At 35.3% G+C, this 27,133-nt stretch overlaps 2 protein-coding genes across 2 annotated transcripts in view; both read left to right on the forward strand.

The window, feature by feature from the left end:
* Positions 1–27,133, forward strand: part of LOC128861787 (titin-like) — a 68,420-nt gene that overhangs the window by 17,057 nt on the left and 24,230 nt on the right. The window contains exons 4-8 of the mRNA XM_054100166.1: positions 3,614–3,773; positions 8,776–9,614; positions 9,724–12,819; positions 12,892–12,990; positions 13,068–13,148. Coding sequence (XP_053956141.1) covers positions 3,614–3,773; positions 8,776–9,614; positions 9,724–12,819; positions 12,892–12,990; positions 13,068–13,148 — 4,275 coding nt within the window. The remainder of the gene's footprint in view (positions 1–3,613; positions 3,774–8,775; positions 9,615–9,723; positions 12,820–12,891; positions 12,991–13,067; positions 13,149–27,133) is intronic.
* The window catches only part of LOC128861733 (mucin-2), a 64,866-nt gene continuing 58,235 nt past the window's right edge, over positions 20,503–27,133 (forward strand). The window contains exon 1 of the mRNA XM_054100098.1: positions 20,503–20,542. The gene's annotated coding sequence lies outside the window, so the exon portion shown is untranslated. The remainder of the gene's footprint in view (positions 20,543–27,133) is intronic.

Raw genomic sequence — 27,133 nt, forward strand, 5'->3', positions numbered from 1 at the left:
TTCACTCAAACGATATGTTTTAAAAATACATAGCTTATGAACCAGAGCTGTTAATTAAGATTACGATTAGAAATCGAAACGATTAGAATCACAATGATTAAGTTAGCTCATTATCATAAGCCAGAAATTAGCAATCGATTATAATTAGAAAGTCTAAAAGTAGTCAAAATTGTTTAGTATTAACAGAAGTAATCAGAATAATCAAAAAACAAAAAATAAAATTATTCTGTTAATTGCTTGTACATACTTAACATTTAATTCAATTTCGTATGTTACATCTTATATCCTCGACAGACGGTGGCGTTAATCGGGATGAACGACTTAATTCAGAAATGTTTCAGGAATTAAATGTAACTAATGTGGATTGACAACTAGATTCAATTCTCATAATTTAAGTGGAATAGGGAAATTTTCGAGGGCAACATTGCCGAAAAATGACAGTTAATATATATTGTGAATGAAAAATAATGAATCTTTTAAAGAGAAAAACAAGATATTACAAGTTCGAAATTACATTAATTGTTCTGATATTTCGGAGCAGTTTGAGAAATTGCAATTCGTTTTTTTTTAAATAAATCATTATTCTTTAGTATTAGCTAATTACCTGTATTTGTTGCCTGGGATCTATCCTTTACTGACAAAACAATCCAATAAACAAATCAGCTGTTCACTAATGCGCATAAGAACCGTCTGTCATATCACAATTTTAACCAGAATTAACTGCACCGGTAATCCCGATTAACGCTCCCGTCTGCTTAGGCTAATAGATCATATTATGAAGAATGTGTTTTAAATTTTCGCAAAATTGGTCGAGGAGACCTTGAGATATCTTGGCCAAAAATTAAAAAAAACCTAGTTTGAAAAACTCAAAAATAAAACTGAAAATAATACGACCTTAGCTTTCTTTATGCCCTGTTCACTACCCTGTTCAGTATCTATACTATAGCTCAGGAAATAATTTGAATTTTGGAAGAATTCAATTTTTATTTAGTCACCACAAAACAAGATTCTCCATTTCGGCAAAGCAAAGAAAGTACAAGGTAGCATAAAATTAATTATCCAGTTTTGCTTTTGAATAACTTAATAAAAAATGAATTTGAGTGATGGATGGCCTTTACGCGCTTCATTGCTAGTCTGTTTGAATAGTCCAGCTGTCTAGTTCACAAGTGTAAATTATGATTGACGTACGAAATGTATATGTATATATACATGTTTTCCTTTGATCCCTAATGGAGCATAGAGCGTTTTCGGATAAGGTTTTGCGCTATGACTCTCAATTCGTTCCATGAAAAGACAAAATTGTCATTTCGGATCCGGTTGATCTTCACCATGATACAAGAGGTCCTCCAACTGCATGCCCACTATTGCATGCTACATATTGGAAGGGGTTGTACTGTAAAGACATTTTTATCTTACTACAAATAAAAAATTCCAAAATAATCTTTGGATAATGTACATAGATGTGTACCATTTTTGTAAGACCAATTGAAAAAAATGAAAATTAGTATTTGAACGATACTAGAATATGGTCGATAGTCTGGAACCAGCATTATCAACTTTACATAGATAAGCCACAATCCATTCAAAAATAATTTTTCTAAATTATACAAATCAATATTATAAATACAAAAATAGTGTAATAAGATTTTCGATGGACTCGCTACTCATAAGAAACTTATTAATCTTCCCACTCTTTCCTAGTAGTAAAGTTAAGAATAATATTAGGAGTCAAACTACCCGCAGGATCTAATTTCTTCTGCCCAAAGTTTTCCTCAATGTTCGAGTATACTCAAGTTTCGGTAGAATGTCTTCTCTCACTGTTTCTCGAACCATGTAAAATAAGTTACGATTTTAATGAACTATTTGTAACGAATGCCAAGACAGTAACTCTCGTTCCAGTACTTTTTACTACTAACTACTTTACTATACTATCCTCTCTCAATAAATGATTAACGATGGTATACCTCTAGCTTTTCATTCAACTAATTCATTTTTACTTTAGTTTAATAGCTTTAGATTTCGCCATTCAACTCCTCACTCACCTCTGCCTTTCTTGGTCTAGCGCCAAAACAAAAATTAGGCATGTAGGCAGGTCAACAGTTGTGTTTATTAAATGTGTTATAAATATATTGAAATAATGACAAAAAAAGTGTACAAGTACAGTATGAAAGCAGTAACATGATAGTGGAACTTGTCTAGAGTTTCCACTATAATAGTAACTGGCTTCACTGAGAAATTTAATAAATAAATTAGAGATACAACAGATCGAAGGTTCGTTATTCATTTATCATAGAGCTGATAATCTGCTAGTTCATTATGAAGCAGTTTTTTTTTTTTCTGCCTTTCTCCATCAGTAAGAAAAATTATTTTATTCATTTTAGGTGGTTCTTGAGATCTGAGTCTTAGTTTATATTGTACAAAATATTGTCGTAAAATATTGCGAATGATTGAATCTGTTGGTAGTTTTCGTAAAATTTAAACGAAGTACAATAAAACCATTTTAATTAATAATTGATGAAATAACCAACTTAAATTTAATATTAATAAGTCAGTATTTTTTTACTTTTTATATACATTTAAATTTATTTAATAAGACAAATAAAATAATTTTATTTTGTATTCTTTTTATAAGTTATTTGCAAATTAAATAAATTATATGTAACTGACATGAATTTTCTACTGTTTGTGGTACCAAAGAGAACTTTTCTGAAAGTGGAGCCTCAACGTTATCTGAAATAATTTGGCGGCTATCTACTATTTTTCTACTAAATGAAAAAGCCAAATTTTGAAATCTTTGAATATACGATTTTTTCGCCATGAGTTTTAAATTTCTTTCAAGAAATAAAATATATATTCAGCTGTTAGAAATTAGCGTAATTATAATATAACATAAAAATAAAAGATGTGGTGAATCAAGCGCTGCTTGTATGATTCTCATTATTTTCATGCATTTTTCTTCATTTTTTTAATTACAATTTAGTTTTAATACATTTTTTCTTAAGTATTTACTTTAAAGTTGGCAATTTTTCACCAATATTACGAAATACTTTTTTTTTTGTGTTTGGACACGTACACAGAAAAACAAAATCTTCACATTCCATTAATTTTAACTATTAATAGCGCATGTCTTTTAAAAAAACTTAAGAAAGAAAAGAAAAGAAAAGAAAAGAAAAGAAAAAAAAAACATTATATAAAAACAGTTTTAAATCTGATTTTAGAAGTAAAAACGATTTTGAAAACATTATATACTCATGATATCTATTTAATGCTAATTAGCGCTACTTAACAAAGCTGCTTGACATTTGCTACTTCAGTTTTACATTTTGCATCCTTTCCTCACATTTTATAACTATTATTCTCCTATTCTATTAGAAGCTTTAAGCATTTTTGTTTTATTTCAATTCATTCATTTAACAGCGACACCGTTTGTATTTTTAATTTAATATTATGGTTTTTATTTAAATTTTTTAAAACTCCTTTTCCTTTTGTTTTTGCTAATGAATTTGTAGTAGAAACAATATTTTTAAGTTAAATGTTTTAGTGGTGTATTCCGCTGTATTAAGGAGATCTAACATTTTGTGGTATCTTGTTTTTTTTGTGTCGAATGATTTAGGAGGGCCGTCCCGCGCGCAATGGGAGGATGTGACCGGCTCTACACCATTGACGTTCGTTAATGATTGTGTATCATTTACGACAACCGTATCTGCTCGATTTTGGTTAATGGATTGCAGGAATATTTCAGAGGCTACTAAAATGGCAACCGAATTGTACAAGTACGTACCTGTATTTAAAATGCTATACGTGTATGTATGTACATAGAGCAGCTCAAAGAGAAATTCGTCAACAAGAAAAAAAATGTTACATTTATTTCGAACATAAAAACAAAATAAACTTCAACAATTTCCTTCCACGCTTTAGCGACTCCTAAAATAATTTATTTAAAAACGAGAACGAAACCAAAATTACAACTTCAGTTTTTTTTTAAATCAGTCGTAACCAAGAAATTCAATCAGAATTTTTCTACTACACATTCAGATATGTATGTACTAAAGTTTTTTATTTTAGAACATTTAGTTTTATAAATGAATCCAATGCAGATTTTACGAAAGTAGCAACACCGCGCTTGAATGGTTCTGAATCCATTCGTAACTTTCTGTAAAAGTTTCCTAAGATGAGTTTATGATGTAGAAGGAAATTTAAAACTTCAGGTATCAACATTATTTTTATACAGAGGGTTTTAAGTTTAAGTTTCTTTTATAAATTCAAATTAAATGCAATATTAAATGAGAGAGGCGGCCGCCGTAGCCGAATGGGTTGGTGCGTGGTTACCATTCGGAATTCACAGAGAGATCGTTGGTTCGAATATCGGTGAAAGCAAAATCAATAAAAAACATTTTCTAATAGCGGTCGCCCCTCGGCAGGCAATGGCAAACCTCCGAGTGTATTTCTGCCATGAAAATGCTCCTCATAAAAATATCTGCCGTTCGGAGTCGGCTTGAAACTGTAGGTCCCTCCATTTGTGGAACAACATCAACACGCACACCACAAATAGGAGGAGGAGCTCGGCCAAGCACCTAACAGAAGTGTACGCGCCAATTATTTATTTTTTTTTTTATTAGATGAGAGCTCATTATGTGTTTATTGATATGTGAGAGCCTTCAATTTATGAATGTGTAGCCGTTAGGATTGGTGCGTGACTACTAATCGGAGTACGTAAGTTAGAATCTCCGTGCATTAAAACAAAATAATAGATAGATGATAGTTTTTTCTAATAGCGTTTACACCTCGGCAAACCTGGAAATGGCAAACCTCCGAATGTATTTATGCTATGAAAAAGCTCTTCATAAAAAAAGTGGGTGTAGCGTAGTTACATAACAGAAGTGTAGTACCTTCTGCTCAAATATGAACGAGACGTTATTAATAAAACGGTCCGCGGATGACATATGGCAAAAATACATTTTTTGTTTTTTGGTAGGACTGTTATAAGCTTACATGGCAAATTTCAGCGTGATATGTCTCATAGTTTGTTTTCTGTGCTACTGTAAACAAGTCAAGCTCGAGTGTGTTCTTCGAATTCTCTTTTATGACTTCAATTGCCTCAAAATGTTTTCCACGGAGCGGCAACTTGAGCTTGGGAAACAGGAAAAAGTCACATGGAGCCATATCAGGCGAATACGGTGCTTGCGGAACGATATTAACATTATTTTTGTTCAAATAATCGCGAACAAGACGAGATGTGTGAGCTGGTGCATTATCGTGAAGCAAGAACCATGACTTGTTCTCCCACAATTCCTTCCTTTTAAGACGAATGTTCTCGCGCAACCGCTTTAAAACGTCTAAATAATATTCAGCGTTAACCGATTTTGCGATTTGTGCGATTTTCAAGCACAATTTCCTTTACTTTTCCGATGTTTTCGTCGTTTACTGATGTTGCTGGACGACGTTCATGAGGCAAGTTTTCAACCGATGTACGGCCCTCTTTGAACGATTTGTACCACTGGAAAACACGTGCACGCGATAGAGCAGTCTCCATAGGTTGTCTGCAACATTTTTAAGGCGTCTGAAGCCGAAATTTTGTTGGAATAACAAAATTTCAAACAAATTCTTTGTTAAACTTGAATTTCCATCGTTAAATTCGAAGAACACTCTCGAGCTTGACTTGTTTACAGTAGCACAGAAAACAAACTATGTGACATATCACGCTGAAATTTGCCATGTCAGCTTATAACAGTCCTACCAAAAAACAAAAAATTTATTTTTGCCATATGTCATCCGCGGACCGTTTTATTGATAACGTCTCGTTCATATTTGAGCAAAGGTACACATAACAGAAGTGAAATTTTCAACGCAGGCAAAGAAAGAGGGAGAGACCCGAGAGAGAATGAGAGAGAGAGATAGAGAAAGAATATATGTATTGTATATCTAAATAAATTCACAACATTTGCAGAGAATATAAATAGACAAAATTTACAAAAATAAAATAATGGTTTGAGATAAATCAACACTTATTGTATGTTGTATTTCAATTTATAGTTTATGTATTCGAGGACAAATTACATATAAAATGTATGTATGTACATTTATATATGAAAAGCAATAATGCACAAGCGCAAGAACATCATCTTCCTTTCATATGTACAAATGCATGTATGCCCAAATAACCTTGACTTATTTATTCACATGTCACAGCACATCATATTCCTACAAGAAATCAGATACACATATCCACTAGTGAACGAGTTTTATTCCTAACAAGTGCAAAAACAATTCTGCTCTAAAGCCTATGTAGGTGTGTATGTATATATACCCACTTTAAGTCCTAGCATGCATACATATGTACACACATACCTACTTGCCTTCTAAACTTCCTGCAAAATAATTGTATTCATATGTAACTGCATCCATGCACGTTCAAACAAACATGCATATATGCGCGAGCACAGCGCTCCCTTCTTGCTTCCGTGTACTTTTGCCTTCCACCAATCGATATTCCAAATATTGCACTTACAAAAACAAATTACCTTGATTGATGCAAAAGCAGCAGCAAGCGCAACGCCGCTTTGACACCACGCATTCCAAAATGTTCTAGAACACAACAAACAGCGCATTCACTTCATGCCTCAATATGCGTATGTCGTCCAAGCCCAAAATCTAAGCCTAGCAAATACAAAAACAACGGCAATTTCGACAATTTAGAATAATATATGGTATAAAAAGAAAAAAAACGAAAACGTGAATAGCCTAAAGTGTATCTAAGATATATATGTATAAGGTATAGCTCTCTCTCTTCTTTTCCTCTACGTTATATCTTTTTTCTCTCTCGCGGAACGAAAATGCCCACAACGTTGCATGGCTTTGAAATTTTACTCTCCATTCTCGCTCGTCCATCGACAACTAAGAAGTTTCACTTCAAAAATATCTGCCGATTCGTAGTCGGCTTAAACAACAACAAGACGCACACCACAAATAAAGAAGGAACTCGGTGAAATTTCCATAGACAATCGCCAATTTCGCGTCGATTGTTGATATTCAAAGTTTCAGGTTTCCTAGTTCTGCACTATTAACAATCGATATCGCTATCCATTGACAGTAAGCGCATTTCCAAATGCATTGTAATCTTCTTTAATGCTCTCCCTTCGTCAGCTATATTTTCACGGCCGGCTCGCGTTTCCGTACCGATATTGTAAATTTCACATCTGTTAAAGCAGACACCATCGAACTATGACGAAACGAAACACTGCGAAAAAGAAGCCTCGCATGAAAATTATCTATCATACTTATATATAAAATTACGGTGTGCTGAAGTCCTCTGCTAGCTCAGGGATGTTAATTTTCGGTAATTGATGGACTTTTCCTTCAATTTATTGATGTTTTCATCAGTTTTCATTGTCGACGGCCTGCTACTCATCTTCGATGGGTTCACGATCTCTTCTTAAGAGTTCAGGTCACTCGTAAACGGCTATTTTCTTTGAAGTATCATCACTCAAGACGGCTTAACTTTCACAAATATCAAGCATTCATATGAAATATTGGTAGGAATGTTAATCACAGATGTGACAACCTTAACCAAAAACCAGAGCTCAAATTAGTTGATTTAGAGCGTCACCCGGCTGATGTTCTGGGAACTTTTTGCTAAAGATGGTATTTCGGCTCTTGTTATTTTCATAATAGCAAGAAAATTAATAAAATAAAATTTATTAAATTGTGTGTAACCTCTGTTTTTAAGGTCATAGGAAAAGAAATTGTAATTGTTTTGGTGTGCGAGTTTCACTTTGAGCTAATCCAACATTCTTATGCCATTACATATACATCATTACAGTCATATAGATTAAGTTTTCAGGTAGGGAGTGCTGGATAGTGGACCGTAGGCGATGCCCAGTATTAATATCGAGCATCAAAGATAGCAATTTTTTCTAATACAGTTCCCTTTCGGCGCCAGGTAGACATACCAAGAAGCACACTATAAATTGGAGTGGAAACTCTGCCAAGCATCTAACAAAGGATGTATGCGCGATTTATCTCTCACGCAGTTCTAGTAGTGGGACTCTTGTCTCCCAGGAAGCTCGATTTTCAAAAGACTGAATGGGTCATGGGTGGTAATTCATTTCATATTTTCTAAATATTCCGAATATGACACGTCAAAAGGAAGAATTTTTCTTAGAGGTCATCAACGAATAAATCAATTCTCTGGCATTTACTTAGTAATGGAAGTGCGGGTCTGTCAGAGAATGAGTCAACGATTGATAATAACAACTACTGGCACGAATGGCGAATGAAGATTGCGACATCCGATATTCGTTAGTGAATAACAATGAAAATTACAGACATTACAACAGTAAAATGAATACAACTATTTAATTATTGCGAGGTTTCGGTTAATTCCGCTGAAAGCAGGATAGCGGTTCGCAGATTTCTCTAGCTTCTGTATTCTTTCCACTATACAATATGACTTTCCATTGGAGAGTTTTCAAGTAAGCTTTGCCTCGCTCTGCAGACGTGACCGTACGTTTTATGCACTTTGCAACCCCAATGCATCAATTGAGTGATTGGTTTTTCCTTTGAGACCATCATAGTATATACCGCTTATAGCACTCCCTACCAGCTCCGATCGAATGATGAAACACTGTCTGATTGTCAGAGTTTATTTTTATTTTTATTGCTTAGGCTTCATCAAATCTTTACCCTTGGTAAGGTTTTCTAACTGCAGTTCAGTTTTTCGTAGTTGATATTTGTAGACGCTTTGTATTTATCAAACTCCAATATTTCTTTAATTAGGGAGGTAATACATGTACCATTTATGGCTAAGTTTGTGGTATTTGCCAAGAAAGTGGAACCTTATGAAGCTCGTCTACGAGTTTTCTGCATGACCGATGACCGCGAGGACAAAACTCTCGAAAAGCAGGAACTCTTTACAGAAGTCGCCAAGAGTCGTGACGTTGAAGTGCTTGAAGGCAAGCCACAGTATATTGAAATGGCTGGTAACCTAGTGCCTGTCACAAAATCTGGAGATCAATTGCAATTGCAATTCAAAGCATTCCGTGAGAATCGTTTACCATTCACGGTTCGCGTAAAGGATCAGCATGCCGATATTGTGGGTCGTACATTGTTTATGAAAGAGCCAAAAGTAGCCAAGGGTGAGCCACCGCAACATCCCATCTGTATTTTGAATATTGTTTTGCCGGATATTGTCATACCGGACACAACTACCGAGTTCAGCGATAAGATCACCACCACCTATCGCAGCTCACTATTTAGTTTGAGTAAACATCAAAATGATCATTACATCGGCGATATACGTATTGTGGATTTATCGAATTTACTAGGCAAGGATTGGATTCAATTGGCCTCTGAAATCGGTATTAGCACGGAAGAGATTGATGAGATCATAAATCAAAATACTGATAGTATTGCGCGGCAAGCCCAAAGCATGATTCGTCTTTTTAAGGATAAGCCAAATTACGATATACACGCCTTAGAAGTAGCGCTCAAAAATATTGGGCGTGATGATATTATGAAAAAATGTAAAAGTGGACGGCTTTCCCACTCGCGTGATTTTGATGAAACTGACATTATGAAGAACTCGGAGTCTGTTGAGGAGCTGGTGCGGCAAGAGAGTAAGTAAAATGTGGTTAATCATAACAAAATGCAATATATTCTGATAGATTTAGTAGTCAAATTATTGACAACATGAAACTCCATTTTCCCACTTTTATATATATACAGGTAAACGAATCCAACAGATCCATGATCACGAAGAAGTTAAATACTCGGCCGAAGAAAAAGAAGTTGAAGAATCTGAATCAGATGAGGAAATTACGAAACGCACAGTAGCGGAACGGCGAGAGAAGATCGTGAAACGCCTCTCTATTGAACGACAGATTCCTGCTTCATCACAAAAGAAAGAAATTACACGTGAAATTTCGGAAATTAAACGTAAAAGTCTTATTGAGGACAAAAAGGCTATTCATGAATCGGAAATCATGATGCAATTGCCCACAGATAATATCGTTAAGTCCACTGTCGCTCCAGATCAAGTAATGAAAATGAAAATGGGTAAAATGGATTCCACCGAAATAAGTAAAAGTGAATTTGATAAGGAACTGACGCACAAATTGAAAACTTCTGGGCGCAGCTCAGAAGAGGAGGACTCTGTAACAGAATACAAGCAGGTCCAGAATGATGAAAATTTGAAACTAATACAAGATATTAGCGCTGTCGAGAAGCTCAAGCTCCTGCAAGAGTCAACCATAACTTCAGAACAAGAAAAAACAAAACAATTGACTGAAGATTTTCTAAATGTTGAGAAGCAAACTCAACTTCCAGTCGATATTACCATCAGCGAGAAGTTTGTTGAAGAAGTGAAAGAAAAGGAAATGAAAGGCACAGAAACTTTAGAGAAATCCACACCGCTTACAGAGAGGGTGAGCACAGAAAGTAAAACGTATACAATCACGGAAACTATTGAAACGGTGAAAGAGGAAAAAATAAAGGGCAGCTCAATTGAAGACAAAATCGCTGACTTTGAAGCCAGAGGAGTTACCTATGATATGAAATCAGTGATACCAAAAGATATGAAAAAACATGACGATGGACCAACAGATGACAGCTATCTAGCACACGAAAAACCAGTTAGGTCTTTTGAAAAAACACTTACCGAAGACTTTTTAAGTGTGGAGCAAAAATCTCAATTGCCGGCCGGCATCGAAACTACTACCGACTACAAAGTTGTACAAGAAACTACTCGTCCAGTTGCCGAGAAGAGGACATCTCTCGATGAAAAAGTGCCAGAGCCAAAGACACGGTCATCTACAGAAGAGGCTTCGAAAACCACAACATCAAAGGATAAGAAGAGTCCCGTCGAATCAATCAGTACAACTACTGAAGCTACGATAAAGTTCGACAAAGTGGTTGTAGAAGATAACGAAGCCGCATTAATCGAAACAAAACAGCTAACGCATGAATTTTTGAGCATGGAACAGAAGTCTCAGAAAGAAATGAAGAAGAGTGTGAATGAACTTGTAACAAGTACCGCAGAAGTGATGGAAACAGCAGCAGAAATCTTTGAAACCACAGAGCAACTAGAGGAGTCAACGAAAGATATCGAGTTCACAAGAGCTCAATTAAAAGAAGCAGCTGAAAAACATGATGTACCGAAAACTACAAGAGATCTCACAGATACTACAAAGGTGCTAGAAGATGAACTGAATACTAAATTGTCGGAAAAAGTTTTGGAAACCAAAGAAATCGCAAAGAAACTAGAGAGTGAGTCAAAAACTGAAGTATGGAAGACCGTAGCCGATACAGATATACATCAAACTAAGGAGAAAGTGGAATTTAAAATGAAAGCTGACGTGCATAAGACGACCGAGGACCTTGAAGAATTCGACAAAAGGGTGGATAGTGTAAAGGAGTTAGAAAAGGAGTTGGAAAAGGAAGTAAAAACAACAACTGATGATGTTATAGATGCTACAAAGAAACTCGATGTATTCAGAGATGTTGACACGGAGAAGAAAACTGATAAAACATTTATGAAAGAAACAACTTCCTTTCCAGCTAAAGAGTTAATTAGTGACGCTTCAAGTTCATCAGATTTAAAACTTGATAGTTTAGAAATAAGTGAAAAAAAGATTTTTCCAACTCACGAAGCCACTAAACCAAGCGACACGTTGTCAACTGTAAGCACCAAACAATTAACAGCAGATTTCTTGGCAATGGAACAGCAAGTGCAATTTCAAATATCAGGAGAACCAGAAGAACAAGTCGAAAAACAGGAACTCTTCAAATCTGCCACACATACTGTTGTGCCTTCAGTTTTGAGCTCTACAGTTGTTCCAATCATTCCCTCTGGCGTGGATGCTGAACAATCCTCTACAGTCGTAGATTTACAAAAATCAACAACTGATGTGTCTAAAGAAATTGAGAAATTAGTAGACACTGAAACTACTGAAGTAAAAAGCGCTATGAGTGATCTGATTAAAACAACGAGCGTTATTATGACTACCGTACCAAAACTTGGAACTGAGCAGGATATTAAATCATTAGAAGAAAGTCTTAAAGAAAGCAAAGCTGACGTTAAGTCTTTGTTGGCTGAATCAACTACGAAAGAACCTAAGAAAGAAGTCACACCAGGAGCAACTCTAATCGATTTTGAACCAGACATTATAGTAGATGAGAAAACAACTACACTCAAGATGAGTTCAGCAGTAACGGACACGGTCAAAGAAGAGAGCATAAAACTTGTAGAATCTGTTAAAAAGCTCGAAGAAACTATAAAAGTAGTCGATAAATTACAGGATGATGGCATTGAGATAGCCGCGCCCATAAACGAGACCGACAAAGTATCTGCAGTAGGTGTGAGGAAGCTAACTGAAGACTTTCTCACCATAGAGCAAACTACACAACTCACAACAAGCACAAAACCTATCAAAGAAACAATTATAACGGATAGCTATGGAAAAACAACTACACTACCCATGCAAGAAATGCCGCAAACGGCAGCAGAGGCTATAAGCAGCACTAGCTTAAGTGAGGAAATTAACAAAATCGTAACCGAGGCGGCAACAAAAATAGATACAATTAAAATAACAGATGACTTCTTAGCCACAGAACAGCAAACACAGCTGCCGATTGTTAAGCCGTTAGTAGCTGACACTGGAACTGGCCTCAAGGCTGGCGATGATTTGGCTGCACCTGCACCTTTTGAACCACGAAAATCTATAACCCTCACAGACGCTGAATTCTGCAAGTCAGTTGAGGAAACAATTACAAAGAAGATGAGTGCGGGACAAATTGAAATAAACGATGAGCTCAAAACGCATAGTAACTTTTTTGACATTTAAAGAAAATAGCAACGTTCCATTAATATTATTTCTTTTTCCAAATTTTATTCAGCGAGCGACATTCCACATTCGCAAACCCCACCACCTACACCAATTGAAATTAGAAGGCAAGACGGAGAATCACCGCCTGGCACTACTTCCGATAAGAAAAGTAAGTTGAGATGTCTTAATAGCGATATTTTATCACTTTGAAGCCACTTAATTTAATGTTGTTGTTTTTTTTGCCAGATCATCTAACTGATACTGTGATCACTTTACATAAGACCACAGAATCAACATTCGAACGTGTTTCGGGAATTTCAAAAATCGGTAAGCGCTTTACGAGTTACCATACATTATATGTATCTATTGTAAGGATACTCTCATGTTTTCGTTGCCTTTTAGCATTGTCTGAAATAAATAAATTAAATATTCGACCACCATTTTCTTTTCATATTTTCGTTTGTATGGCATATTGTAGATTTGTTTTGGTTATCGTATCATGTACTTTGTTTATAAATAGTGTTTACGATTTATTTTACGTATGTACTCGTTTTACGTTTGTATGCAAAATTTCATTCATATTTGAGTGTAATCAATTATATTTATTTGTGTGTATATATAAAAAAAGCAAAAAATAAGTTCTCAAAGAATCAGTGTTCGAAAAAAATTTAAAAATATTCCGGTTGAAATAAACAGAAGCTAATTGAATGAATTAGCGGCTGGTAGTAAATGAAATTAATTTTAATTCGAAAACCCACTTCGAATATTTTTAGTGATTTAGTGCTTTCTAATATGTGCGGTATTAAAATAAATTTTGTTTATACAAAATCAAAAAAAAAAAAATTGTTCGCATTACAAATATATATTGGATATAAGGAATTTGTATTCTTATAAGTGCGTTATGTATGTATGTACTATATTGTATAAGAGGTCAAATGTAATTGTACTCGTATGTAAGAATGTATGTACTTCTATTTATATAAGGTGGTACTAGTCACTGCTACCGACTAGCAACTCTTTCTTAGGTTAACTTCTCACCAGCTTTCAGCCGGTACTGACAAGACGCGGTTGCGTGGAGTTCCGTACAAGAGGTGTGACTATTAAATAACAATACTGATGGTGCTCACACTCCCCAATGTAAACGTACGCCCGTATCAGCTGACACCATGAAAGAACCATCTACGATACTACGGAACGGAACGGAGGTGAAAATTCATTTACATGGGGCTCTCATTAGTTTAATCGAGTCAATTGATACGGGCGTACGTTTACTTTGGTGAGTGTGAGCACTATGACACTGATACCGAAGAAATTTTGACAGGCGTAGACACTCGGAAAGAATGAAGAGCACAGTTGTCATCAGCTTAAAAAAATATAAAATAAAAAAAAAAATAATCTTTTGGTGCCAAAATATACTTTACCTAGTCCTGCCATAAGTTCTGTTACAAGTTAAGTCCGTTATAGATATTAAATTATAATACTTTTTTTAATGAGTAAAAAATGTTAAATTTTCATTTGAAATGGTCACCATTTGTCATTCAGCATTCCACGGATATTGACGTCGCTGCTCGAACCAAAGATTGCTTGAGACTCTCCAAGTTTCTGTGATTGTTCGTCAATTCTAACCACAAACTATAGTCCAATGGATTCAGATCTGGACTTCCAGACGGCCAAACTTCTGCGGTTATGAACCGAATGATGCGGAATATTGATTTTTAGCCATAGCTGGGCTTTTTATGGGCTGTAATGAATCTTGCTGGAATACCCAACGCTCCCCATTGAAGAAAGTGCTGCTCAACTGCTTCACCACGCCTTCTAAGATATCCTCCTGGGACAGTTTGGCCCACGGTCTTACCCCATTTTTCGCAGAAATGAAGAGGTGTAACGCCTTTACAAGACACTCTCCATTACGGAGGCTGGGGGATTGGCCACACTGAACCGCGGGAATAAAATTTTTTCCGTCTTTAGAAGTTTAAGCATAGATTTGGTTGTTTTGCTTATTAAAAACCTCTTCAACAGTGAAAATTTTCTCATTTGTGAAAAGAATATTTTTATGGCCGTCGAGTCTAATTTTCTTCAAGCGCGTTGCCAAAAGACGACCAATTAAGCGATGAAAGGCTTTCATGTGGAGATCATCTTTTAGTCTTCAAATGGATCTGGTCAATACATTTATTTCTCTGGGCATGATTTCCTGATTTCTAAGACGATTTCTGCGAATTCTTTCCCGAACGGCTTTTAAGGCGGCACTGGTTCGAGCCATGCGAGGACGACCACTTCTTTTTCTGCGTGTCACTTCAGACATTTGGGAAAACCGATTGATATTCTCGAAATATTAAGTTTTTCAGCAATTCGTAAATCTCACTTGCACTTTTACCACTTTTACGTTATGCAATCACTGCAATGCCATTTTCCTTAGCTCCTCACTCCATTGTCAACAAGCGAAATTCGCTACCAAACTGAGTAAAATTTATGAGTGGACAATGCATACGAAAAAAACAAAAATAACGCACCTTTTTTTGCGAACCCGTTCTCGCTTTATGCACTGTAAAATTTGTCACAGAATTTATGGCAAGACTAAATATGATAGTATGTCCACGATGCGACATAAACATGAGTGTAAGTATTGGTGTTTAACAGTGAACATTACTCACAAATCCGAAATTGACCATGCAAATCATTCTCGTTTAACTCGCCTTAAACCTGCACAACCAATGATATTTTGTAGTTGTACGTCATTTTAGTTATTTTGGTATTTATACCTGTAGACACGCAACCCCATTTTTCAATAAACTATACCTCTTCTTCTTCTTGACCTTACTTTGGCTAAATTTAGCCTCACTGGTGGAAAACTTAGCCACACTTTCAGCTGAGACAGTTCACTCACACTCGTATATAAACAGCCCGCGACAAAACAAAGTACATCAGCAATTGACCTGTTTTGGCTATTTGTCGTTTTTTTTTAATACATATTATATTATTTTTTTTTCTTATAAAACTACCTACCACTATCTAACAAAAAACATATAAATCCAATTTTTAAATTTTATATAAAACTTAGAAAAATTCCAAAAACTTTTTATCCCAGTTCTACGGTTTTTAATCGGAATCTCTAGAAGAACTTTTAAAGATTTAATAAACACAAAACCTCAAACTCGTGTGCATGTCGCAGCATGAACGTATTAATAGCTTCTGTGTTACGGCGCGATTATGCAGCTCTTATTATGTTATTTTTGGGATGAATCTCAAGTTGGTTTCTTGGTATTTTTATAACTAAACTAAACTTCTTTGGATAGTAAGGAAGTGCTAAATTCGGTCTGGAACGAACTTTGTATATCAGCGCACTCTTTAATAAAATTAAATTTGAGTTGACTGTTATTTCTGGGAATCAAACGAACTGATAGGCACTGATAGTTAAAGCTTGTAATATCAAACGGACGTACGGAAATTTAGACTTAACATATAAAAAGCGGATATAAACTTTTTCCGATCTTTATAACACTCATGTCCTATCTAAATGAGGTGGAGAGCTACATGTGTAGTACATACTAAGTTTGGGGGAGTTTTCTTAAGTCGTAATCGGGAATCACGAATAAACCCCAAAATGATAATCGGACCGCCCATTTACCAAAATCTTGCTGAGTTTCACAAAAGTATCTAAACTCGAGCTGTAGCCTGTAACATCCAATGAGCGGACGGAAATTTAATCTTAACATATGAAAAGTGGGCACGGTTTTAGGTGGAGATCAAAAATTGATATCAGATATCATGCTCGAGATATCACGAGAAATGCATTAATTGAGTAGTAAAGTCCTCTATCGATGAATAAGTATCATCCTATTATACTGCGCAGAAACTCGGATGATGGAACATGCGTTGAGCCGGCCCTTATAATGTTCGAAAAAGATTCTACGGAGAAGTTCGACGGCGAATATCGCGAGCGATGGTCCAACAGGTCCGCTGGAAAGGCTACGGCACACGAGTGGATACAAAAGTTCTGTATGTCCTGCAAGTATTCCATGCGATACGTCCTGCTGATAGCAGAGGAAGAGAAATACCTCCTTTGCATTGAAAAGGCTAAGTGGAGAAGTAATTGGATTTTCTTGATTTCTCCAATGCGTTTTGATAAACTGTATTATGGAGATGCTTGTGAATATGTTTGGAATGATTCACGCTCAGGTTGTTCTTTCCCGCTAAAAACAGAAGAAAATATCGAAACAATTGGAAAATGGTTTTATCTGGCACTTCCAAAATGCCCTGTCGAGAAGAAGAAGCTAAGTATACGTCCCAAGTGAAGGTGATAACAAATAAATATAATAAAAATGAAATCAAAATAAAATAATTAACAGTGTCAGTCTCGTTATTTAATTGCCACACTGAGTACATTTTCAGTATATATGTACAAATATCTTCGAGAATGAAAAAAATTGATTGCGTCCGATTTGGCTTAATCGTCTAATGAGTTTCAAGTACAAATCACATTTTAAGCTCTAGTAGAATTCTTTTAGTCCAACTGAATTTTAGCATGAGGACGTTGGTAGATTTAGAAAAAGATGCGTCTTTTCAATTTTTTTCCATAAAAATGAAATAAATAAAGCATTCAATTCTAACCCCAGGAGATAAGGAATACTATAATATATTTAATTACTATTTTAAAAACGGCTTTTCAATTGATTTGGAACCCTTTTCTTTTGCTAGCGTTGAGGCCCTTCCGTTAGTCACAATTAATATTTTCTTTGGTTTTGCAGACTTATAATAAATTAATACGAAAAACTTAATTTGATTAACCTAATACTGCTTCCTAATACTAGTAGGGTGTGCTTAGTTGGGTGACCAAATACCTGAGTAGCTACAATGCTCGAGTATTGTAATTGATTTTTTTTAATACACCCCCACTTACCTAAAATTGTAATGAAAGTAAGAATGCGAGTAATCATCAAAACATGGTAGCATTTAAATAGCATACGTCCATTGTCAGATGTTTGGCCGAGTTTCTGCACTAAGTTGTCTGAAGTTTTCCTCCAAATGAAGGACCCTCTATTTTTATGTTGACTGCAGCAGTTTGTTAATACTTGCCAAGAGGCAACCTGTACTGAATAAAACTTGTGCTATTACTTGACATTTCATATGCACGGTGGACATCGAGCCCAGAACCAACCGAGCGGCGTGCATACATAAACAACTCAGCTATGACGACAGCCAATTTAATTTGAACTAGTGAACCAAAAGTGGCCTTTGGATGGTTTCCATATTGATTTGTTACGGTCTTAGGAATTCTTGTATCACATTGCAATTTTTGCAATTTTGCATTGCCAAGGCTGCGGGGGCGTCGACAGACAACGCGGTCAAAATTTACTCACACTTTGGTGTTTTGTATTTCTGGAATAAATCTAAAAGTTATTTAGTTCTTTTACTGTCATAACATTATATAGTATGTGCATACATACAAAGCACATACATATACATACAGTACTGTGCATAACCTCAGCACATTCTACAGCTAAGGATCAACTTTCATGTTTGCTCTGTGCTATTATTAGTAGTTTTAAAACCACTTGTCCACATGTCTTCTTTTTGCCACATTTATATCAACTCGCTTTCTTGTTTATTAATTTGAAATAAAAACAAAAAAGGAACTTTACATACCCTCGTACATTTTAGTAAAATTTCATTTGGCCTTGGAAACTAATTTTTGGGACCAAGCAAACTCATAGACAATGAGAGCTAGAGCTTGTAATATCAAGCGGACGGACGAAAATTTAGTTTTAACATATAAAAAGTGGGTATGGATTTTTTTCGATCTCTTTAATATTCATTTCTTAACTAAATGAAGTGGAGAACAATGGTGTGCATACTAAGTTCGGGCTAGTTTTATTAAGTCGTTCTTGTGATACACCCATTTACGCAGCAATAGGTGTGGCAAAGCCGGTTTTCCAGAATTTTTCTTTCCTTGTATTTTTTTCGGCGAATTTCTTGAACCGAATTTGAGTAATTTTGCTTCATTTAAAACAGAGATATTAAAGTTTTATGGAGGCGGGTGTGGTTATTGACCGATTTTCCCCATTTTAACATGAACTTAGGTAGGCATTCTTGCTGAGTTTTGTGAAAATATCTACCGCCCTTTTTTTTAAGTTAGCTGCTTCGCTTTCGCGTGAGTAATTTCAATTGAAGAACTTGGGCTGTTTGCGTCATCATCGGGATGGTGCATCAGGTCTCATTGCCTTTCAATAGCTCGATCTTTTTCCCTCTAAGTTGGTTACGCGATTATCGCCGTTTGATGCCGTTTGATGATGTAAGTTGGTCTCCAGGGAGCGGCGATTTAATGCTGGAAGAATTTTGTTACATTTAAGCGAGTTGCGCTAAACTTTCTTCACGTTTATAAGTACACAACAAGTTGAGCTTTTGCTATCAATTCATTTAACGAGCAGATTGCTGCATCTCTCAAATTGCTTCTAAAATGGTAATTTGGAATCGGGCACTGCCTGCATGCTACAATCATGCATTATATCGCATCAGCAAGCTCCAAAAAGCTCAATACATAAAGGAAGCAGCAACCGATCTCATCTGGGGGCTCAGGTAACACTTCCACAATCCTCGGTTCCTTCGCTCTTCCTAATCGAGGTTGTGCTATGCCCATGTCGATATGGGCCCCTATATCCAAGACTGTTTTCAATTTTTTATTGGCGGAGTTTTTCTATGGTGCGTCCCAAACCCTACGCAAAACCAGTTTTCCTTCTCACATTCGCACGCTCCGAACGGATGATGGAAGCTTCCCAGAGGATACTTGGGCGAAGCCCAGAAGTTGTGAGCTGCTTGGATCGTGGACCCATCCTCCGTCCTCCGACATATGGTTGTAGTGCCCGCTAAGTAACTATATCGATATTAAGCTCACAGTTCAGAAATGATTTAGGCCAGAGGAAGCGAGGAACGAGAATCATTCTATGACCTGGCCTTTATTTGCCTATTTACATACAGATGTACTTATTTATAGAAAAATTTTGAAACAATAAAAAGTTGTGAAGGGCTTTTTCTTGGCAGAAATACACTTGGAGGTTTGCCATTGCCTCCCGAGGGGCGCTATTAGAAAATATAATTTTTCTTTATTTTGGTCTTTCACCGAGATTCGAACCTACGTTCTCTCTCTGAATTCCGAATGGTAGTCACGCATCAACCCATTCGGCTACGACAGCCGCAATTATTTCGTATAGGTGTAGGAAAAATTATACTAAATATGTTATGAAAAGATATTCAACATTTTTGGAAAACATCTATGCCTAAGCAGAATAAGCTGCTTAGGATTTGCGCAATACTGTATAAGAGGTCTTAATCTTTTGAGGCAATAGGCAGCGCGAAAAACCATTAAGCAAAAGTGAAGACGCGTAGATGTTGCGGTAGTAAACGCATTTATAAATAAATAGAAGTAGTCATACATTCATACCTACATACATACATACATTTGTGAGTACAATGTATGTACCTACATATGTAAAAGAAATAGTACATGCAGGCACTGGGTCTGTGAGGCCTTGAATTGAGGGTGGTAATACAGCAATTATTTCGCTACTGGCGCAAAGAGTACCCGTCGGCTGTACGCCGGCGAGTAACTAATTAAATTTACTCAAAGGTGAGGGTAAATATTTTTCTTTCTTGTTAAATGTAATTGACAATTCGCTTACAGTTAGACATTTGATTTTCGCGTGAACGTTTCTCACTTTGCGTAAGCGGTACGTTGGTTTTAAATATATATATTTATATATATATATGTTTTATAATTATATATATATATATATAATACGCATTGCATATTTAAAACGAAAAATTAAAACCTTGGACAATATATAATTTTGAGTTATTTCCAATGTAGTCTTCATTTTACAAAAGCAATATTAATCAAAACAAAATCCAATTCAATGTTCTAATATCTAATAAAACCTAGTATTGCGTTATTGTTTGAATTCTAGATTTTACAACTTGTACGTTTATTTAAAACAGCTTAAATGAGTAAAGTATATTTGTTACAAATAAATACACAGAAATAGAAAATTTAAATCATACGGTAAGTTGAAAACAAGTCGGAGTCCCTGTGGTCTGAGGTTGAAAGGAAAAGTGAAAATTGTTGTTAATAAAAACGGTGTGTATTGGTTTTACTTGGCTAAGTTAGGCATATTTTGTTTAGTATAGAAATATTTAAATGAAAATGAAGTTGTTAAACGTTTGCAATTTTAAATGAAAGTATGTATTCTTGAGCAATCCAACTACTTCAAGCTAATTTATTCAATTTGGTTTGATATATGTATATGTGTGTGTGTAAATTGATATCGATGTACATATAAGTTCACATGGCTGATGTAATTCTAAAGTGAACTTACCTTAATGCTACGATTGAGTGTACAGTTAAATTATTTATAAACAGCAAGAAAATAACAATTGTCCCAAAAATTATAAGTAAAAACACTTTAAAGATTTAAAGTGGCCTGAAATTTATTGGGCGTATATGCAATAATTTTTTAAACGCTTGAAATAAAAAAAAATTAATTCTTTTCAAAGCATTTTTTCGATTTGAAGGAAACAATTGTTTTGTAATAAAAGTTTTAAAAGCAGATAACTAATCGTTGAAACAAACTTCACAGCAAAACATGTAAAATCGCACGCATAATTAACTACAATCAGCCGAGGCTACACATACCAAATTCTAGAGCCTACACCACTGAGAAGATCTACACGAATTTTCGAGGTGTGAAAAAACATGGCCATAAAAAATCCTTATCCTAAATATCTATGTGGATCCAAAACAGAATTCCAAACGACTTGAGAGCTCCTTCCTCCATAAAAGTCTGACTGGTAACTGTACTTGCACACCAAATACTCCACCAAATGATGTACAGCTAAGACAGGTGTTTTTTCGAACTTCTCTATCAGCTTGCTATTGCAATAGTATCTGCTAAAGACGAGGATTTTTCCAAGTTGAATGCACCACAATTTTTTCAGTTGTTTAGACTACTTTTTTCACAAAAAACTGAGGCTAAAAATTAACTCCAATTTTTTCAGTTATTTAGACTTCTTTTTTTCACAAAAAAACTGAGGCTAAAAATTAGCTCTTTGGAGATTGAATTTTTGGTTTCCGGCCATAGAAATACAACCTAAAACGTATTTCGTGATTAGTTAGCTAAATTGAGTTCATGGATGGCTTCAAGCGAAGTAGGTACGCTAATAGGGCGCTACTTTCGTAACTGCGAGTTGCGCTATTTGCTTAATAATTCGATAGTGGCTTGGCATCCAGCTAACTGGTAATTAGTCACACTTAACGCTATTATTCTACGAGTCCTCGCACATGGCTACAATTCTCATTTAGCTTATAGCACAAATATTCGACTTAGTTTATGCTGACTTTCTTCTTCGCCTCGTTAATTTATCAAGTGATCGTGCTGATGACCATATAAAGCCTTAGAATATTTAAGGGTTATACGAAAGTGCTGATGATATTCAATCGACTACATTGGCTTTAAGTACGGCACGAGTTCAAAAAGTTAGGTGCGTATTTTCAATATACTATTCCATTAATATAGTGCCTTAATAAACTAGAAGATCGTAACTTGTATGCCCCAAAATGAAGTTTTCGTTCCATCGTTTTATAAAAAATTGTGTTGTGGATCTAAAACGGAGTGCAATATTTCAAAGGCTCGCGTTTTTCCTAACGATATTTGAAAACCTAGTTATAATTTTACTCACATGAGTATGAACAAGATTATTTACAAACTTTAGGACAATATCGACTTCATAAAAATCACCAAATTCATTTTTATAATTAGTAATGCAAAAAATAGTAGTAAGCTACTCCATTTTTATAAAGGATGATCAATTTAGAGGTATCAGATTTTAAATTGAAATAAAACAACGAAAATTCTAATTCATTGGGCACTCCTGATTATTTTTGTGTAGAACCATTCATGACATTCTCTTTCAAATGTGGCCGCAACTGCGCCGTAATTGGGCGATCCGTAAACACCAATTTTGAATGACTCATTGGAGGACAATATCTCAATCGCAACTGGTTTATCTGCAAAGCATTTAGACTTTATATACCCCCACAAATAAAACTTCACAGGTGTGATATCACTCTATTTTGGTAGCCAATCCACTGGTCCGAGAAAAATTGCTCATCGAAACGACGACGCAGTAAATCCATTGTTTGACGAACTGTACGGCAAGTAGTCCCATCTTGTTGGAACCAAATGTGGTAGAGATCACGAACTTCACTTTCCAGCATCAAAAAGTCGTCAGCCTCGTCTTTGAAGAAATATGGGCCGATGAGTACTGCAGCCCATAGGCCGCACCAAACGGTTGTTTTCAATGGATGGATGGCTATTCTTGAGTGGTTTCGGTTTGATCTTCAGCCTAAATACGGCAATTTTGCTTATTGAGCCATAACTCTTTCCATGTTGAAATGTCAATGAATACTGAAAAAAATTATGTTTTAGTTTAACAGGTTACGCGTCCTGTCAAAAACCACCGAGCGCCCACAATCTGATAGCCCTTTATTAGTACACCAGGATAAATTAATTTCCATACAATTTTTTTAAACATTTTTGCTGAAACTATTGAGTGCCAATAAATTGATTCCTTATATTTGACTAAAAAATTATTGCATTGAGAACAATATATTTCAGAAATCTCAACGTAATACAGTCTCTGCTTTTACAAAACTTTTTAACACACTCAAATCAAAGAAAATAATATAAAATAAATTCTTTGAGCTTTTGATAAAATATCAAGGTGTGGCTTACCTATAACACTCTGCCTGCCAAGTACGTTATTATATGGTTTAAAGGCAATAAAAAGTAAAAATTAAATAAAAGTAAAACGTATGGAGTGTTTTTCGAAACTACTTAAAATCTTACAATATTACAATATTTTGCAGTATTTATTTATTATTATTATTTTTTTAGTATAAGATTGGTTGATCGCAGCGCCAGCGGTATTTCAACCTGTTTTAAAGTTGTTTATGATTTCGATACAGAGGCAAGGGAAAAACACACAGTGGTGTAGGTACCAACTAGCAAGTTTTGAGTCTCAGAAAATATTGCAAAACTCACACAATAAAAATTCTTAATCGGCGTAAGAAATAATTTGTGGAGCGCATTTTATAATCAGGCTCTTGAACTAGTTCGACAGAGCATATATTATCGTTTCCAATAGCCTACTATCATATCTGCAATTCTTAACTCTAAATGCTTTGCCCAGTTTTAATCAGCTATCTGAAATAGCAAAGCAGCTGCTCGTCAACAGCGAGAATCCACCCGAGTTATTCGACTTTGAGAAACGCAGTGGCTTCGAAGCTTTTTCTTTCGAGTTTCTTTTTCAAGTTCCCATTAAACACATATCTTGAATAGAGATTCAATATTTGCTCATTAACATCCACATGTACTTATAAATATGTATATATATATTGTATATAATTGGCGCGTGCACCCCTTTGGGTGTTTGGCCGAGCTCCTCCTCCTATTTGTGGTGTGCGCCTTGATGTTACTCCACAACCGGAGAGACCTACAGTTTTACGTCGATTCCGAACGGCATTTTGTTTTTTATGAGTAGCTTTTTCGTGGCAGAAATACACTCGGAGGTTTGCCATTGCTGTCGAGGGGCGACCGCCGTTTTTTAAATTATATTGTTTCAACGAGATTCGAACCTACGTTCTCTCTGAATTCCCAATGGTAGTCATGCCACCAACCCATTCGTAAAATTTTGCCATAAAATCTGTGACAAATTTGACAATGCAGGCCACACAGAAATTTGGAGAGTCTCAAACAATCTTTCGTTCGAGCAGGGGCTGCAAAGGTGCGTGTTGCAATTGTTGAATAGCCCATTCGTTTCAAGCTTTGTGTAAAAGCAAATGGTGACCATTTCGAATGAAAATTTAAAATTTTTGTTTTTAATATTTACATGATGTGCATGATAGTGCAGCGAATAAAGATCCAGCGACGACGTTGGCTGGGTCATGCCGTCATGGATACAAACGCTCCGGCTCTGTAAGTATTCGATACGGTACCAGCTGGTGGTAGCAGATGAAAAGGAAGGGCTCCTTTGCGTTGGAAAGATCAGGTGGAGAAGGACTTGGCTTCACTTGGTGTCTCCAACTGGCGCCGGTTATCACGAGAAAGAAACGACTGGCGCGCTTTGTTAAACTCGGGCAAAATCGCGTAAGCGGTTATCGCGCCAATTAAGAAGAAGATATCATGTCGATAACGGACTTAACTTGTAACAGACCTTATGGCAGGACTAATTAGTAGAGGGCCTACAACGAGATAATGATAAACGAAAATTTCCTCCCGTGCCTATTTAAAAAGGTGGATTCTTTTTAAATGTATATTTTTGTTGCTTTATCAATATCAATAGAAAAATGACCTCTAAATATGTGTTTAATTCGAAGTTAAAGAAGAAACCCAAAGCTCAGTGAATAAATGGGATCACTATTAGAGAAATAGTGCTCACACCCCTCTCTAATATCGGTTTCCACTCTAAACAAACCCCAGAATGCTGTGTAATTTTAGGTGTTCATCTTTATTTGGCTAATGAGAGTGAAGTTCATGAACTAAAAAGTTTGCTTAAATGTGTATTGCTACAAAAAAATTCTAAGTCGGTCAATCCGTCAAAATAATCGTCCCTTCAAAGAGAATTAAGGGTGCCACCTGTGTAGTGGAAAACTTTGAGTCAACATGTTGAATATTCATGTACTGGTGCGACAAGAGCTTCAGTTCAGAATGAGCTAAATTAATAAATTCATCGTCATTAACAGGAACTTGAAATATCTGAACCCACATTGTTTCATATTTTGTGCGATTAGCAACAAGCCATTCAAGCACTTCCTTGCCATTTGAAGTGCTGTAACTTTTCTGATCAGACTCTGTAAATATGATGTTATGTCCATTTTGAAAAACACTTAATGAATGAAATCCAACTTCTACATTTCTATATACATACATATGTTAGTTTAAGTCTGCTACTTCAAATCGCGCAGCCAAACATACGTATAAGTGAAGAAATAATATTTGCAGAGGGAAAACGGTTAACAAAATTAATTTTATTTAAAATATCAGTTTATACTATATTTAGCTGTCGCAGTCAGGCTTATTTTGACAAAATGCCTTAGTGCCGAAAGTAATTACAACTGGGCTTAAATAGTTTATTTTACAAAAATTCACAAAAGAGGAAATTAAAAAAAAATATAATAATAATAATAGTACCTTTGGTTTTTCGAATTTCATGATTTTTTATTTACACTTTTTATATGGATTCACAACGTTTTTTGTTATAGCTCCATTTTTTGCTATAACATTTAGACTTAAAACGGTGTTATCACGGAAAATTTTCATAGATGTAAATTCTCTTGCGTAATTTGTTAGTCTTTTAAGTTTTTTACCGTACTGCGATACACAAAATTACATTTTAATTACACACATTAAGTAGTGATTATTTATAGCGCGGATTTGAGTTATTCATTAAATGTAAACATAAAAATCAAAAACAAAAAAAAATTGCACTGGCTTTTTCTTTATAATAAATAACTTACTTTATGCTTTTAAAATTTGGCAATACAGCGACTGTATGTATTTCGATTACCGTGAACATTTCTGTACTTGTATATAGAAATATGCGTATGTTATATGAAGTCGTGGTTGGAAAAGCTATTATTAATTCAAACAAAAATAAAATCACACGCGTTTGTTATTTAAGTATTTGTACACTCAATTGCAACCCGAATTTGAGCTACTTTCTCACTAATATTGTAATATTTAAAAATGCAAACGTTCTAGTATTCTCTAATGTGAATGAAATGAAATTAATTTTAAGTAATGGTCTAATACATCGTACCAACTTAAGACAAAAGTCGACACCCCTGCTGTATATAATCCACGACCTCGTATAGCATATTGTGTCTACTTATGTAAACATAATAATAATCGTATTAACATAAAACGGCAATGCGCAGCTTTAAACAATTTGAGTTGGTGGCTAGCTGGTCGTACCATTGTAATTTTATTCTTTTGTTGCTTCCCACACCATATCACATGCAATTTGGTGCCTACATAAAATTTATCATACCAATAAAAAAACGAAACAAAATAATAAAACAAAACATCTTCTCACTCTTATGCATGTTGTCAGCATTTTACTAAGCATAATAACCAACTGATCTGATTTCTAAGTCGATTTTCATGGTATTATCCATTAGTGTTAATTGTAATTGTTATTTTACATCGTATATTCCTCCTTTAAACTGCTTTTGATGGGAAATGCAACTGAAATTGTACACATAT

This window comes from Anastrepha ludens, chromosome 4 (assembly GCF_028408465.1).
Source record: "Anastrepha ludens isolate Willacy chromosome 4, idAnaLude1.1, whole genome shotgun sequence".
In the NCBI taxonomy this organism is placed as follows: domain Eukaryota; kingdom Metazoa; phylum Arthropoda; class Insecta; order Diptera; family Tephritidae; genus Anastrepha; species Anastrepha ludens.